Here is an 18,059-nt window from a genome sequence, read left to right as displayed (position 1 = left end):
CTGCTCCTTTAGAAAACAACAACTCTCAATGCCATACACTTGCATTTGTATTAACCCTTTAAGTCGGGGGTCACTGCACGGGGCCCTTTGTTAATGCATTGCTGTCCCTTTCTGTGCTGAGTGAAAGCTTTGAAGTAGCAAAAAGGCGGTGCTCAGAAAAACCCACAACACAGCCCTGAGTGCTGCTTGCTTTGGCTTTTTAGTTTTATTAGGCAGCACCACCCAGGTGTGTATGTACATATCATTATTTCTACACTCACCTGTCTGTGCTATTGGTCGGGGTGAGGTGGGGAGTTGTGATAAGGCAGAGAGGGGCGCGCCTCGCACACACGCCCTGTGCTGACTCTGTGTATGTGACAGGAGCTCCCTGCAGTTACTGGCTCAAGGTACAGGGCTCCCAGCTCAGGTAAGGACACAGGGGGTCCCCCAGCTCAGATAAGGACACAGGGGGTCACCCTCCCCCAGCTCAGGTAAGCACACAGGGGCCCCCCCTCCCCCCGTCTCAGGTAAGGACACGGGGTCACCCTCCCCTCAGGTAAGGACCCCTACCCCAGCTCAGGTAAGGACACAGGGGGTCACCCTCCCCTCAGGTAAGGACAGAGGTGTCCCCCCAGCTCAGCTAAGGGCATAGGGGTACCCCTCCCCCCAGCTCAGGTAAGGGCACAAGGGCCCCCCCAAGTTCAGGTAAGACGGGAGGTGCTTGCAGTGACCAGCACTAGTAGCCATATAAGCACCTTTATCAATTATTATGGCCACAGGTGGAAGAGCTATTACAATGTAGTTGTACTGTGCCTCATTTCAGGAGACCCAACAAGTTACAAGCAGGTCATTTTTGTGCTGTGTTTTTACAGTGTTTGCAATATTTTTGTTTTGAGAAATGTTAAGGGGTGATCCTCTTCATATACTGCATATCAAAACATTAGTAGTGCAGGTTTGTAAAGAAAGAAAGAATGGTACAATAAAACTCCCTGGTTTTCATCCTTGGTTGATGTGCTGTTTTAGTTGTGGCTGTTTGATGGTACAGTATGCACAAGTACAACAGCACTCCTTTTATATTGGAACATATGAATGACTAATCCTGTTTGTTCTTTTAGCATAAATATACCTGAGACCTTGCAAAATAGTATCTAAATAATGTATTATGTTAAAGCAGCAATACTATATTCCTGAATATATGAAAGCCGTATATGTAATATTCTTATCTCCATACTTTGTACACACGCTAAGCAGAAGCAGCGGCTTGAAGCAGCAGTACTACCCCTCTTTTTATTCGTACATGTAAAGCATGTGACAATGTATAATTCTACATTCCTACCGAAACTGGCAATCTTTTGGCGCTCCTGTTATATATCTGGAAAAATCCTAATTGTGTGGCTAACGAAATGGCCACCTAACTTTGTGCTACAGTCTGTGAAATGCTACAGGTGAAAAGTGTAACACATTGTTAGTCTGCTGTTTGGAACACAGATCGGTTTGTGATACTTTGTTTCCAAAGGGCAAAGCAACCATAGGATGATCAGTACATTAAAAAAAATGGCAGGAGTTAAAAAAAAAAAAAACACACACTATCTAAAACGACAGAACTGATTTATTTAAAGTGTGTGTGTCTATATGTATGTATTTATGATTTTTCATGTTTTCCTGCTTTAATGTGCAGCATTACTACTTATTTCTAGATGCTTACCTTACCAGGGTTGTATGATTTTAGTTGAGACAGGTGCTGTTAAGCCCTTCCCTGCTGGAGTAGCCAGGAACACTGCTTTGTGGGATTATGAGATTGTGCCACCCGTAGCAGGGTAGGAATGGCATATGCTAGATGTATATTGTAAAAGGAGAAACCCTTTGTAGAAAGTCAGTATTCGATAAAAACTTTGCAAATATATAGGTTTGCAGACGAAATAAAATAAGTTGTGTGTGTATAGTGGTTGCTGTTTGCTTCTTTGCAATGCTACAGTAGTCTGGTAGCATAGAAGTTTTCTTTTTGTGAAAAAAGCACAGGTGATTAAAATACTCTTATCCACATTTTCTAATGACATCACACCTCATTACTGCAAGTCCATGCTTTGATTCAACAACTCTTAATGCAATATTAATAAAGTAAATAGGTTGTGATTTTTTTCTCAATATTAAAACAATTGGTTTCTTTAAAAAAAATTTTTAGGAATAGTCTGAAAACAACCAATTTATCAATGTTTTGCATAAATTAGGTAATGGCTTAGCACCGAGAAATTAAACAATTTTTGTTTATTATGGATTTGATCTCTGTGGTTTGACCTGTTTTCACACTGGGAGGATCAAGGGTCAACACTGAAGCAAATGGCCCTTTTAAATGGGACTGAGGGAAAGTAACGGTCACAAAATACAATGGTCCATAGATGAGTATTTATCAATAGTTTTGCTGTAGCGCATTACCTATGCAATTATGATGCAAGGGCAAGCACTTGAGCTACCGTAGGAAAAAACCCTACTAAAAATGACACTCCTATTTAGAATGAAAGGAAAGAAATAGCAGGGGTTATGTTTTTGAGTTAAATATAATTTGCATTATAAAAGAAATACATTTCAATCGGTATAAGAATTTCTTTTTAACCAAATGCTTTTGAGGTTTTTGTTTACCCAATCTCATTAAGTATTTCATTACCATCATTGGTCAAACAGCTAAAAGCTGAAGATAATTTATTTTTTTAATATGAATTTCACAGGGCCTGTAAATGAGCGCAAATAGATTGTAACAAATGTAGAACACCTGCCTTTCACCCCCTCCCCCTTTGTGAGTAGGCGCTCACATCTACTGCAACAACCAAGGAAAAGTTACAACAACATTTGAGAAGATTCACAGAGGGGCATTTTAACATATTTCTTCCCATGATACACTATTTACTGTAAAGTGGTGTCATTTTATTCTTTGATGTGGATTGTGACATGGCAATAATTACATTGTGAAAGGAAACTTTATTGTAGCTTTATTTTAAAACTTAATTTTTGTTTCTTCTTCTAGGTATTACTGCACCTTCCTTTTCAGACCACAGAAGAAATAAGTTTGCATTGACATTCAACTTCCCCTTTTAAAATGCAACCACCCCTCTTTTCGTTCCCCTTTGGATCTGAGCGTCCTGGACGTGCCAGCATATTTATATTCCTCCTTTTTGTTTTTGGTGTGGTGCTGTTCTGTGCTGGATTTCTCCTTTCCATCTTTGGGTTCCAGTCTTGCCCGTCTGATAGCTTCTCCAGTTGTAGCTTATCCTATAAAGTAGCAGGGCCTGCCCTCGCTGTAATAGGGCTGTGTTTTGTCTTGTTGGCAAGATCTAGAGCCAGACTGGAGCTCAGAAGACGACAATTAGAAGGAAACCAAGTTAACCCAGACAGCTTCTTTCTCTGTGGTGAGAGCCGCCAGTTTATCCAGTTTCTCATATTTGGCTTCTTGTTTGTAACAAGTGGAATACTTCTTAGCATATTGGGTGTTTGGGTGCCTGGGTGCAGTTCAGGGTGGCAAAACCCAAATGTGAATGGCACCAGCACAGAGTACAGAAATTGTGGCTTCCTTTCTCTGCAAATAATGGGACCTTTGATTATCCTGGTTGGGTTGTGTTTCTTCGTGGTGGCTCATATTAAGAAAAGTCATAACTTTAATGAAAGTCCTGAATCCTCTATTGATGACGAGCAGCAGTTACGTACAGAAGAGCCCTTGCACATTACAGTGGGTGAGTATAAATCATTTTTTATTTCTTACTGCATGACTAAATGGTTCGTCCCAAAATACACTGTGGCCTTTCAAAATTCACTTCAGTCAGCCATTTTCTGCAGTTTGTGCATTTTCTATCGGTACAAAAGGCTGATTTTATTTTATTTATTTAAAAAAAAAATTTTTTTTTAATGTATTTGCAACTTTTTTTGTAACTTGCTACTCCCCAAGAAACTCTATGTTAGAGCGCGTGTAGGAACACAGATGTAGGTCTAGTGCTTTTAAAAATGTTGTGCGAAAATAATGTTTAAATGAACAGATTTACTGTAGGTGTACGTATGGAGGTCCTGCAAACGCATATGAACATTGAATTGATCAGCGATATGGAAAAGCTTCAGAACACCTGTTCTAGATCATAATGGTTCAAGTGATGTCCACGTGTCCCACCTTAGGTTTTCTAGATGTATTTAATTAGCACCTAATTATCAATGTAACCTAAAACTAAGTATCCCTAGAGCAACTGGCTTGGGTATGTATTGTCCTGAAAACCTGTTGGTGACCTTTAAGTACTGAGCTTGGACCACCCTGTTGTAGAGTATATATTGATGTTGAGTACAAATAAAAGCTCAGTTCCCATGTAATAACTTGCATGGTAGAACGCAGAACTATTGAATCTTCTAGATTTGACATAATTTGGTTTGCTTCTTAAACCAGGTTATGTTATATTGTTCACCATTTAATTGATGTCGGTTTTTTTTTTTTATCTCTTAATGGTATTTGTGGAACTTGATGACAATCTTGAATGATTATAATTTATACCTGTTTTATTATGCTTGTTTTATGAGTCCAAAGTTTGTTTTGGAAGTAAACCTATTTTGATTGTTTAACCAAGTAGTTTGCGACATTCGTTTTGGTTTCTCGCCTGGAAGTGAAATGGAAGATTCTCTTGTTTGGTATCTTGTTCCAGAAAATGACATTGATGATACCTAAAAGGAATACTTAATCGGATTGCACACTCCACATGTGTATTTCATTTGTATATTTAAATCATTTTTTTTGAAGTTGGTATGTAAATATGGAGCGTGGAGACTTAAGGCTGCAGGGAGCGAGTGCGCTCGTGTGCGGTGATGTCACATGCTCGGCCAGGCAATTTGTGGCCAACTATATACGAGCACGGGGGGGGGGGCGCATTTCGGGGGGTGCGGCCATGACATCACAGAGCTGGTTCACCCTCATTGGGCGAACCACTCACGTGACACCAGCGAGCGGCATATTCAAATTTACTTGCCTCTGCAAGCAGCTAAGTGCCGTGCAGGCGCTCACTCACACTGGCCACACACATTGCTGCAATGTGTTTCATTGCGGCCAGCGCGCCCGCTCAGCGACACCCTGGACGAGGCCTAAGTTTGGTTTACTCTGGCTACTACTTTTTTGTTTGTTTTTTTTTAAAATGTATTTTATGTTGAGTGTTAAAGTGCTTGCATGGCTACAGCCCTCTCCCACATCCCATCTATCTTTATTTTCTCTGAGGACTGGGTACAGAAAACACGTTCCCATTACACGGGGCGCCTAAGTAATTAATCGTATTAATTTCCCAACTGCTATTAGCAGGGCTGCATATATATAGGTAAGCCAATTAGACTGGTAAATTATTTATAAAGGGTTTTCCTTCTAGTTTGCTACATTGGATTGCACCTTTAAAAAAAGGATGTACAGTATGTAAGCAATTTTGAAGACCTTCTTTAATTGCATAGGACGAACGTCTTGACCATAACCCCTTTCAGACACACACAAGGAAACAAAGATTGAAAACATAACTCTTTCACCGCTGTTTGTTCACTTTGTTACTGGAACAATGGTGGTTTGCATTGGCATTCGTATATATTGAAAAGTAAAACTGAAAGAAAGACTTGCATTATCAGTGTAGCTGGACTCAACTCACTTTTCTTGTGGAATCCGTTTTGGAGAATTAAAAACAAACAAACAGAGGGGTTAGACCTAATCTACACATCTACTGCTCTAGCACAAACCATGCAACGTCCCATGGCTCGTGTCCCTTCCATAGTCTAAAACTTTGCCATTTTTGTTCTTGGTGAAGTGAGCCTTGATAGAACATGTACCTGCTTACAATGTTGACACGTTTGTTGTATTACTGTCACGGCCCCTTTTATTCTCCAACATCTCCGATTTTGTTTGGGTATTTTTTTCGAATGCCACGCACTTCACCGCGTTCATGCCGCATTCATGCCGAGACAGCGCTAATACAATGCACGCGGCCGCAGCTTTAAATACCGGAACATGCCGCATCAAATACTGCATCTGCCCGCGGTTTTCAGAGTTGCGCCGAAACGGCCACACGACGCTAAAGGCGGCCGCCACTGTAACTTAAAAACAATAGTAGTAATTTTACTTGTATGAATATCGATCACCTAGACAATCTAGTAATGCCACTGATTCAATTTTCCTGATTTTTAAATTAACCATTAAAATGACCATCTGATCTAGGATCAATGTGTACGAATGACCAAGGAAGTGTCGTGTGCAAGTGATTGGCACCTTTTAAAAACAGTAAATAAAAAATATAACACAACGGTTACTTAACTGATTTAAAAAATATATACATATATATAATATTTTTCCGTGGTAGTTTTTGGAAGTTTTTAACTAGTCTCTTTTGTGATTAGAGACTGTTATTTAATTTATTTAATAAAATATTTTACCAGGAAAAAATACATTGACAGTTCCTCTTGTTTTCAAGTGTCCTGTTTGTTCATCATAGATTCGGGTGAAAAAAATAAACCGGTCGATTTCTAAATACAGGTGCATTGGCAAATTCCATTAATTCTCCTTTATGATGCAAACATGAGCAAAACGGATGTCTGATAAGTATATATTTATCTGGACCGGGTAAAAGCAACACGTTCATATTTCACTGGGCATAAATAAGTAAAAGGTTCACTTTAAGGTTGATTTTTTTTTTTTTTTTTTTTTTAATATATTTTTAAAGACACTGGTTTACATGAACAAATTGTTGCATTTTAGTTTTTACTGGTTTTGTGAAACTGCTTCCCCAGGTTATTTTTTTTTTTTTTTTTGCTTAAACATATAGTAAAGGAGCAAATACCCCCAAAAAGATAAGAATCATTTGTACTTCAGTTTCACAGCTGGGCTTCCAATGTTTTGCAGCCTGTTTCTACCTGTCTGTTCAGGATATGTCCTGGAAAATGTTACTTCCTTCTCTGCAGCGATTACATTGTTTATTGTGCCACATTCTTTATTCAAAGTTTAGCTGCAAACACACTTTGTGCTACCGCTGTTGGTGACCTGTCCCTTGTTTATAGCATTCATAGGTGGTTCCCTGTATATTTCATTAAAGCTACTTCAACACTAACTACTTCAGCTACTTAACAACACTACTAACTAGTGGCATACAAAAAAGCGCTTTTTCCTAAAAATGAACCTGTGAGGTGATAGTGCCTAATGCATTAGTGTGCAAACTATGATCCTAACTTGAATGCCTGTGATCACTCGGTGTCATGTGCAATATACTGTATACCAATTAGTGATAGGTGAATGGTGATTACTTGATTGGTGTTAACCCTCAGATAGGAAGGCAGCCAAGGGGAAAAGATATACAAGTCTTCCCAAGAACTTGTTACAACAGATGCAAAACGAGAATCAAATCCCCAGCGCAAGATGAATTTGTATGATGATACCAGTCCTAGTGCTGTAATAAGAACCAGCTCCAAATACTGAGTGCAGATCCCAATTTGTCACTTCAATTGATGAAATTCCTATTGAAAAACGAAAATAGACCATTGTGCAGTACTCCCATTCAGCAGAAACCTCTGCCCGGTTTAAATGCCTACTAACAGCATGCACAAGGATCAAAAGGCAGTGGATATAAACTGTTCTTTTATCACGGTCATGCAACTGGATCCACGAATCCCCCACAGGTCCCAACACGATCTCCAATGCTGTCCCTCACACCGTTTTCAGCAATGTTTACCCATAAATAAATGAGACAAACATAGCGTGGTCCAGTGGGGACAATTTAATAAAAAGCGCAAGACCAAAGAAATACACTTGCAATGTGTCAGGCCTTAGTGCCGCTCAATACAATGTTGCCGTCCGCAGCCTGAGTTCCTGGAGCTTGGCATCTGGTAGCAGGGGTTGGCGTCTTGGGCCTCGTTCAGGGTGCTGGCTACGGAGGGAGGGCGTGCTGATGTGCGAGCGGCCGTCCGACACAATGTATTTAAATTTAATTGTGGTTGTCAGGGTAGCAGCTGCCCTGTCTCCGAAGTACGGAGTTGATGCTGGCTACAGTTTCAATAAACACAAGTCGTTTTTTGAAGCTGCAGCAGCGTCACTGGGACCTCGGCAGCCAATGAAATCATTCTTGAGAATGATTTCAAGACGGCAACACCGATCCTTAAGCTGCTGTCTGTAGCCCCGCCTCCCTCCCCGCCTCCTCAACTCCTGAAAAAGTCTGCTGGGGATGATGTGCACACATCGCCCAGCAGACTGCCGCTCGCACACACGAACGCCCGCCCTCCAACTCCTGCCTCTGGCACCCTGAACGAGGCCTTGCTCCTCTCCTCGCGGCTGCGACTCCTCCAGACTCCTCCCCCAATGACATCACTACCTCGTCAGAGGTTCCACCTCAGTACTGATAGACAGAATAGGCTCTGCCCTACACGTTTCGTGACTTGGTGTGTCACTTCCTCAGGGGAAATGTCCAATTATTTATGGGTAAACAATGCTGAAAACGGTGTGAGGGACAGCATTGGAGATCGTGTTGGGAACTGCGGGGGATTCGTGGATCCAGTTACATGATCGTGATAAAAGAACAGTTTATATCCACTGCCTTTTGATCCTTGTGCATGCTGTAAGTATGCATTTAAACCGTGCAGAGGTTTCTGCTGAATGGGAGTACTGCACAATGGTCTTTCTCTCCTTTAAAAAAAAAAAAAATTCCCCCCCCCCTAGGAATTTCATCAATTGAATTGAGAAATTGGGATCTGCACTCAGTATTTGGAACTGGTTCTTATTACAGCACTGGGATTGGTATCATTATACGAATTCATCTTGCGCTGGGGATTTGTTTCTCGTTTTGTATACTTCAGCTACTTGATGAGGTTGACCGTTTTTAATGCTGAAGCTTTTTTTGAGTACTTGATGCCAAGCGAAAAATCATATTTTGTGTTGATTTGTCCTGCTTTTGTTTATGTTGGGATATTCTGACAATCTTCAAATGCACATTCACAAGGTACACATTGTTTTGTAACACTACATGTATATAAAGGATCTGAATGTGTCCCTTATCTTACAGCATGAACTTGTATTACAGAATTAATTTGGTGATACCTCTCCTTACCTGATTGGTGTCCCATGTTTCTAGGTACCCAACCTTTAAACTCTGCCAGTTAGTTTATATTCTGTGGGAAATTTTACAATAGATTTTAAGCTAATGTTCCCCAAAATGTAAGCAACACCCATAGTAATCTGCAACATATTTTGATCTCTGTGCATATGAGAACTCCAGAATTTACATGTTGGTTCTTTTCTTCCTTTCCAGGTGATGCAGTCATAATATTCCCACCACCTCCACCTCCCTATTTTGCTGATCCATTATCACCGGCAGCAAGTAATGGCGGCAGTGCTTTGTCTAGGAGTGATAATCCACCTTCCTATAACAGTATTTTTAATATAAGGTAACACAAAGGTTGACCTATATCTTTTTTTGGTCCTAAGCAACTATATCACAAAGTATGTTGCAAGTTCTTGTACCTTGATCAAACCTAGAACGTAGAAGTTGTCTCACTGCATGACAACACTGTAGAAGTTCAAAGAACCAGTAGGTCGAACATATACATTTTAATTTATGTTTCTATTAGTAATAGTGATCACCAGGAATGGAACACTTTCCCGTGTTTACAAACATTTCAATACCAATGCAAGGAATATAATAATGCAGACAGGTCAGAGTATTAAGATATAAATGTAACATTTGGAGAAGAGTCCCTTACCTCAATAAATTATAATCTAATTGGCATGTAGGGAGACACAAAAAAACATAATGAGGCGATCCTTCCTGAAAAATAAATAAATATATACACACACCCAGTATGTAATCTATCTCTCCCTGCTATCATGGATCCAAGTGGCAGTCCAACACTGTGATCTTCCCTGCCGGGGTCCCTACATCAGAAATATCAATAGGTAATGACATCACTCGCTGTTCTCAACTCCTCAATCATTAAAATCTTCAATGCTTAATAATCTTCATTAAAAGCATAGCCAACTTCAGAGAGGAATATGCACAGGTGAGAAAGTCTGATCCTTTCGCACTGTCCACCAGAGCGCTTTATCAAAAGCTAGATCAGAAACGAAAAAAAACCTGAAGTATATATACCCCCGGCCTTAAAACAGTACAGCCTTTGTTTAATCATAACAGTAACCTAGTCAGTAGGATGAAAATCATGTACTCTTGCACAATTCATTAAACCTGTGACAACCCCTCCCATTGGAAGTAATACTTTAATACCTTAAAGGGTTAAAGAATGACAAACCTGCATCCATGTAGGATTATAATACTGGAAATCTTATGTCACAGTTTTCAATGTGAATAATTTGTTCCCAAATGCACTCTGGTTGAGTGCCAGATACATTGTATCTCACATTTGCAAGTAAGCAAATTACCACCTCTGCTGGTGTTGCGATGTATGAATTGTTTTATGGACGATGGAGAAGTCCCGTTACTGTACTAGGAAAAACACTTTTTGGACTTAACATAACTGCAACATTTGCATTTCTGTCCCCCACATCCATCCATCCATCCATCCATCCATCCATACCATAGGCAGATAACCAATTGTTATTCTTAAGAGTGGACTGAAAGACATGATGGCATGATGCCAACTTGCCAGTGGTAGCAGCTCTCTGGATGCATTTACACTTATCTGAAATTATAGTTTCTAAAACTCAATATAAACTCAACATTTATAAATGTTTATTAATATTGCATGTAGTCCTAAATTCAACACTCCTAATTGTGCAATTGATTACAAAGTTTACTTTAGCTTAATGATTTAATAACAAAAATATATTTTCTTGTCACCTTTATGTCTGCTAACAATAAGCTCCTTGCGTTTTTTTTTGCCCTTTCATAAGCTATACGGAACATCCAATCAGCATGTCCACGGTCTTTAAATCTATGCCAAAGTATTTCTGATCTGAGAATAAAGGTATCCCAGTCTGATCAATTCCTCCTAACTCTGAGGCATTAACTGACTGGGATACCTCTACTCAGAGCAGACCGGTACCCAGCTTGTTTGATGAAACTGTTCCGTACGTTAGGATTTATCAGAATGAATGCAATGATCAGAACCAATATAAAAGTTGACATCCAGAAAACTAATGGAAACCAAATTAATGAATAAAGTTCAAATTTTATTTATTATCATTGATCAATGCCACAAATTTTATAACCGGACTGCTTTAGTACCATTCCTAATAAGCATATCAATAAATCTATACAAAAAAGATTCTGATCTCCAAAGGTATGGGCTGCCTCCCACCACACCATTAGTTGGTTAGCCTACGAAGGACAAACAGGGCCGTGGTGGACCTGTGCCTCCTGGAGACCACATGTCCCATCAAACATAAAAACAAATGTCTGTCAAAAGAAAACAGATAACCCTTAAAAAAGTTCTCTTCAATTGAAGAATTTCTATAATTGGAGAAAAAAATGTTTCATAACACATAAACCATCCTAATGTTGGATAGTTTTGAACATATTTTGCCAATTTATATATTGTATTAATGTATTAAACCGAGCAAATGTTTGACGGAGAGAGGGAGATCTGTTAAAATCGCTGCAGAAACAGGTCTACATATTCAGAGACCCTCATTGATCGTGGGCCCAATACTATCAGCCTACCTTGTGGCTGTTCTAGGGTCTTGTGGACTTTACAGTGATGAAAGATAGGTCAGATGGGTTGTGACTACAGTGAGTGTATAGTGGGTATAAGGGCATGCTATAGCGAGTAGTGGATACAAGGACTATTTAAATACTTTGTGGGTTTTGAAGTTGGAGAGAGAATGTGCTTGGCAGATATTGAGAAGCAGGGCTGTCTGGGATGTTTGCGGGGATTGGTGCAGGGGCAAGTGCGGGGACTCATACCTGTGACATCTCCTCAGCGTTCCGTCATCATGGCGCCGCAACGTCAAATGTCAACAAGGTGTCACAGGGCGTCCCATTGTTTTAGCAACATGGTGTCCCATTGTCTTCGTAACACGATGCCCTTTCTTGTCGTGTCGCCATGCTGAGGGACCCTACAGAATGAGATGCCGCCGGTGAAGGTTGGAGTATTAGAGGCCCCACGCTCTCCCCCAACAATCCGTTTAATTGCTGTGGGGAATAGCGTGGGGTCCCTGTAATCGCAGGGCTCGGTCCATCTTTGCCCATGGCACTGTCATCAAGCCGGCCCTGACTGGGGGTTCCATAGAGGGTGTAGCATGTGAGTGAAGCATTGTAGTTGACACTGCTGTAAGTGACACTAGATATAGGGAGAAGATTGGCCTGAGCAGAGAGTGAGTAGGGGTATAACTTTTAATACCTTAAGGAATGGAAATAGTTTGCAGGCATGTCAGGTATACATTCAAAATGTCAATTTGAAATAGATGAACAAAAGTGACAAATTATTTGGATACAAATTGATGCATATACGTTTAAAGGGACCATGAATCCCTGCATAGAAGAGTCGAGTGCAGCGTAGACTGAGAAAACAATTATTTTTAATACTAAACATAAAAATAAACACTAACTGCTCAGAGGGTAAGATACTAGCATAATATATATTCTGAGTAAAAGTCAGGTAGGCAACGGCTTTATAAAGTATGCATCATAGGAACCTCAAAAAGAATCAGAAAAAGAAAGCTCATGCCGTTGTGAAATCTGCGTTTACTGACCATCTATAAAAAAAAAGGCAAGTGAATGCATTCGCACAAATTAAGAATCAGAAGTGCATGCAGTGGAAATACAATCTGGCTTCTGGAACCAATTGCGTATGGAAGTTCTGTGTGCAGTGTCGGTCCTCCCTTCACAGCGGGTCTCCACTTCTGCGTTCCAGAGCGATGACAACACGCACGTCCAGACCGCCAATCACTTGACGCCCCTCACGCCACTTCAGAAGTAAATGCTCATAGTTAGTGGAAATAACCAGGAGAAAAAATGGAGCACTACCCAATGCAAGAGAACAGAGAGATGCATATCCCAATAGTGCTTAAAAAAATAGCAAATTTATTGGATTATGTAATAAAGGCTATAAGCCCAAACCAACATGTTTCAAGCATAGAGCCCTTAAGGGCTTGAAACATGTTGGTTTGGGCTTATAGCCTTTTTTCCATGGTCCAATAAATGTGCTATTTTTTTTTTTAGCACTATTGGGATACGCATCTCTCTGTTTTCTTGCATTGGTTAGTGCTCCGTTTTTTTCTTGTTATTTCCAGTTCTACCTTCAGCGGATTGCACATCAGGATTTCTATTTTGGACTCCAAAAGGTCACGTGAGTCACACAATATATCCACACTGATATTATTCTGAACCCGATCCTCATTATATACACGCCATTCTTCTGGCACAAGTCTGTGTTGGCATCTTCACTGAAGCATGTGGGATCATTCCAGTTAGGTGTGTGAGTTAGCATACTTATCTGTTATATATTCTACATCAGTTACCGGACAGGTACCATGCACTAATATCTTCAAAAAAAATTCAACTAATCAGTCTAGGATTCTCTGAGCACCACACAGTTTTTTGGAACTTGGCTCATAGTTGGTGAGCAGAGGGAAGCTCTTTAACTACCCAATTGTTGCAATGCAAATAAATGTATTTAAAGGAAAAGCAAGATACGTGTGTGCCTATGTATGTCTGTCAAACATTTGATACATACACAGACCCTCGGGGAAGGGAGGACAGACACTGCACACAGAGGACTTTCACACGCAGTTAGTTCCAGCAGCCAGCCAATACTTCCACTACATGATTATTGTTCATTTGTGAAGTACCAACATATTGCGCAGCGCAGTACAATTGGGTACGGTGTTTTGCAAGTAACGGTTTTTGTAATATACATGAGGACAAACATGCAGTAACAGCTAGAAAGAGGTAATGAGGGCCCTGGTCGTGAGATTTTACAATCTAGAGGGAATGAGGGACAATGTTGAAACAAGAAGGTAAGGTGGCTGCTCATTGTAGGATAAGGTGTGGCACAGGTTAGAATATGGTCCGGTCTGACAGCTGAAGCCATTAAGGTTTTGGATGGAGATTGATCCTGCCACACAGCTGGTCCCAATGGGGCTGGAGAGGAGTTGAATGTGAGAGGTAAGGCGAGTAGGCTTCCTTGGAAAGGTGGGGTTTTTTTCTGGGAGTTTTTAAACATCTGAAAGCTGGGGGAAAGTCTGATGGTATGTAATAGGGAATTCCAGAGAAAAGGGGCAGCACAGGAGAAGTCTTGCGAGATGAGGAAATAAGGTCGGAGGAAAGGTGGATGTCATGGACAGAATGTAGGGGGCGTTCAGGCATGTACAGCATATATTGGGGATGAGGGCTGAGATGTAAGAGGGGGGGGGGCAGCATCATTGAGACTTTTGCAAGTCGTTACTAGGATATTAAATGTAATTCTAGAGTTATGGGAAGCCATCTGATTCTTGTATAATGTTGGTAAATACAAATTTCACAATGGCATGTGCTTCCTTGATTCTTTTTGAGGTTATGATTTGAAAAAAGGCCCTTTCTCTTTGGTAGCACCAGTCTTGCCATTGATTTCTTCCTGGATGGCTATTGTGATGATTTTTGTGGACCTTCCTTATAAATTTCTATTTAAGCACAAGTCCCGTTTGGACCTAATTATACCACACTTTCTTTTGTGTTTCGCTCATTGTGTGTGTATTAAATATATATATTTTTAAGTTTTGCACTTCTTTGCATATTTTTACTACACATACACATGTATTTTAAGTATATTTTATTGTCCCATTTATTCATTATCATTATTCATTATCAGCTTTACAATTCTTCTCACCTGGTTGATATTTTGATTGTGTTTTGGGATTTACTTTAAGGCATCATAGGACTTGATGCATCAATGTCTGTGACTTTAATTTCTCCTTGCAGGACATGTTTTAATGGTCAAGACGGTGTTCGAGATCGGGAATCCATATACACTATTTCTTTACCAAGTCAATCTTCCGAGGCTAATGCCAATGCATATTTTTCATCTGATCCACCTCCGAAATATGAAGAAAAAGAAACTTATGTGCCTGATCCGGCCTCCACTTCATCACCATCATCATTGTCACCTTCACCTGCATCTTTACCCGGTCTTCCTCGTTAAGTGATATAATGCATACATAATCATTTATTTTATAAAATTATATTTTACAATGTATTAAAAGCTGTTTTATTTTTTTATAATAAAAGCAAATGTCAGATCTCACCTGTGCGGTTTTTGCAAGATAAACTGTAGCAGAAATGTATTTTTAGCATCTCTGTAAGTTATTGAGCCATTTACCATTTACCATTTCTCCTGTCATATACCACTGGCTACTGCCAGTGGGATGCACTTGTATATTAAAGCAAGTTCCACATGGATGCGAGTCAGTGCTTGAAATGAGCAGTATGTACTTAAAACAATGGGCTGGAGTCATAACATTTTGTTAGCCCAATAATGCTGTATTATAGTCTCCAAAAAATCTTTATTTTTAAGGTGCAAGTTATCAACTAGGTACCGCTAAAAATAAAATAAAGTTATTTTTTTGTGTGGGGAATGTCACCAAAATATGTAAATATAGCAATTTTACTAATTTTGATACAAGTCAAAGTTCAGCAATTTTTTTTTATATACCTATGTATATGAAGGCCATTATATACATAAACAAGATCTAAACCTACATGGTTTTATTTTAAAGCAGGAACAGGCAACATTTAAATCCATAAAATGTAAATCCAGGCCCTTTGGTTTATTTGTAATGTAAATGCCCTTTGGTTTCTTTGTAATTCAGCCCCATCCATGCAATGGGGATCCTAAACTTGACCTGAAGCCCTTGATCCTGCATTGATAAAATATTCTTCCTCTCGAGTATTTCTTATCTTTTCTACTTTTCTTCTTTCCGACTTCAATCTTTGGGACTTCGGGACTTTGGGACTTCTGTGACAGCAGTATCCTTTTTGCACTGGCTATGGCTGTCCAAAGGATCAGTGTAATTTGTTGTTCTACCATGTGACTCTAACATATTGGTTGCTTTACCATGCGATTCTCTTAATTTATGATGACCTCACAAAATTTGCCAACTAAGCTCCCCCTGGTTTACAAAAATGTGATGTCATCAGAAATGGATGGAAATGCGTGGCGAAGCAACCAATACGATTAGGCTCTTTGCCTTAGCAGTTAGTAAGGCATTGGGGGTTGGCGGGGGGGGGGGGGGGGGGGTAGGCAGATGTGGTTTGTTAAATATTAACTCATTTGATGCCTGTGGCATATGTTGTAAGTCACAGGCATCAAAGGGGTTCATCTATTTTCTAATATAGGGTTTGCAATTTATATTCTGAAACCCTATGATAGTAGGAGAGGAAAAGTCCCATATTCGGTCTGAGGGGTAACTAGATCCCATTATAGCTAGAACTATAGTGGCCTCTTTTTTTTTTTTTTTTAGTGGTTTTGCACCAGACTTTTCCTACTCATCCCCCTTGTTGGTACCCTTGTTATCCCCTACTTTCCCTTGGGTGCACCCTCTTAAGCCACATTTTATTTTCTTTGAGCGGTGGGCTTCTCTGTTTGGTATAGAAACCATATGGTAGAAATGTTTTACTCCTCTCCCACATTGTATTGTGGTAATTGACTCGTATTTAGTAGTGGAGTTAATAACCGCATCCCAAGTCACCTTAAAACATGGCATCTGGTAAAATTTTACCCTAATGTTGATTGCTTCAGTCATAAAATTGTGGTAACGGCACCTTATTTTTATTTTACCGGGTGCAATATTAACTCTATTTTTAACTAAGTTTTACTCTCGGCCAGTAGTGGGCAACATGAGATCCTTACAGTGCTGCAAGTGCGGCCCTTGAGGTCTCAAAAGGGATCGTATAGCCCTTCTCTCCCCTCGCACATGGAAAAGAGACGTTACTGACCCATGTAGGAGCTTCTCTCTCTCTCTGGTCAGCTGCTTAATGGAGGAGCGCTGATGAAGCCAGCCCTGCTCCTCTTCGCACACTAAATCATCCAGGAGCGGGGTAGTGCTCATTACTGCACGGTCATCAAGCAGCTGTGGGAGCGGGGGAGTAGCAAAGATCTGATGAAGCAATGACCTTGCACCCTCTGCACCGGGGGGAAAGGGAAGGGTTGCTGGGTCTGACAGCAGTTAAGGGCTGCCTGTTGCCCATCAATGCTCTAGGCCATTGGTTCCCAACTCTAGTGCTCAAGAACCCCCAATAGGTCAGGTTTTAAGGATATCCCTGCTACAGCTCAATCATTTTGACTAAAGCAGGGATATTTTTTACTTGAAACCTGACCTTTTGGGGGTTCTTGAGGACGAGTTCGTGATCACTGCTCTAGGACAATGTATGCAAGACCATGCCAGGAAACTTAATGTAGTGAGAGGCCTACATGTCCCTTTTCTAGATTTAAAAGTTGTAAGGCTGAAAGTTATCAAATAGCATTTTAAAGTTAAGGGACCACAGGTTTACAACCTGTAGAGAATCGATGTATAGCCCCCCTGATCTAAGCCCATAAGATCCATATCCGTAACAAGTATATCCTGTATGTCTGGTATCTGGATAGTGTTTTATGTATTTGCAAGTAAATGTCTAAAAATCAATTACAATGTTTGTTTTGCAATCAGAAAGGTGGGACAAGTTTTGTATAAGGTTTTTCAGATCATATTTGTTCATTTAGTGGCTAGTATTACATGTACTTTTCTCCACAGGTTAAAGTATGGACTCGCTTAGCTGTGTAGATTGTAAATTGGTGCAACAATAGATGATGCATTTCAATATTTTATTTTGTTAAAGCTATGAATGAGATTGCTGTGCCAAGTTTCTGCTGTCTAATTTACTGCCAAGACACCTCCACTAAATTATTTGAGCAAATCCATATCTATATATGGATAATATAACATAGATATATATTAAAATGTTAATTGTAAATATTGTATATAAATGTTAATATTGATGGTAGTAAATATTTATTTATGGAACAACAATTCTAAAAAGAATTATGGAGGCAAACTTTGTTTTCTGTCAGAAAAATTGTTATAAAACTACCCTTCAACTTTTTGAAATAAAATGTAAACCCATAAGGCTTTTTGTATTATTCCT

The 18,059-nt window shown here is 39.9% G+C and overlaps 1 protein-coding gene across 2 annotated transcripts; it reads left to right on the top strand.

Annotated features, from left to right (window-relative positions):
• The first annotated feature begins 308 nt into the window (after nt 1–308).
• TMEM171 (transmembrane protein 171) lies at nt 309–16,173 on the top strand. Of its 2 annotated transcripts, none has more exons than XM_075591843.1 (4): nt 309–406; nt 2,999–3,701; nt 9,261–9,396; nt 14,862–16,173. In XM_075591843.1, the coding sequence occupies exons 2-4, from the start codon at nt 3,071–3,073 to the stop codon at nt 15,079–15,081; spliced, it is 987 nt and encodes a 328-aa protein (XP_075447958.1). In that variant the 5' UTR covers nt 309–406; nt 2,999–3,070; the 3' UTR covers nt 15,082–16,173. The 2 variants fall into 2 exon arrangements, with proteins under 2 accessions (XP_075447958.1, XP_075447965.1); XM_075591850.1 differs by having other exon boundaries at nt 347–470.
• Nucleotides 16,174–18,059: the final 1,886 nt, after the last annotated feature.

This window comes from Ascaphus truei, chromosome 1 (assembly GCF_040206685.1).
Source record: "Ascaphus truei isolate aAscTru1 chromosome 1, aAscTru1.hap1, whole genome shotgun sequence".
Lineage (NCBI taxonomy): Eukaryota > Metazoa > Chordata > Amphibia > Anura > Ascaphidae > Ascaphus > Ascaphus truei.
Note: the sequence above shows the minus strand (reverse complement) of the source record. Positions and strands in the feature narration are given on the sequence as shown.

What these genes read in the sequence shown, in the direction of transcription:
- TMEM171 (XM_075591843.1), top strand. Translation starts at nt 3,071, where the DNA reads ATGCAACCACCCCTCTTTTCGTTCCCCTTTGGATCTGAGCGTCCTGGA. An exon ending in GCCCTTGCACATTACAGTGG is followed by an intron (nt 3,702 to 9,260) that starts GTGAGTATAAAT and finishes CTTCCTTTCCAG; the next exon opens with GTGATGCAGTCATAATATTC. An exon ending in AACAGTATTTTTAATATAAG is followed by an intron (nt 9,397 to 14,861) that starts GTAACACAAAGG and finishes TTCTCCTTGCAG; the next exon opens with GACATGTTTTAATGGTCAAG.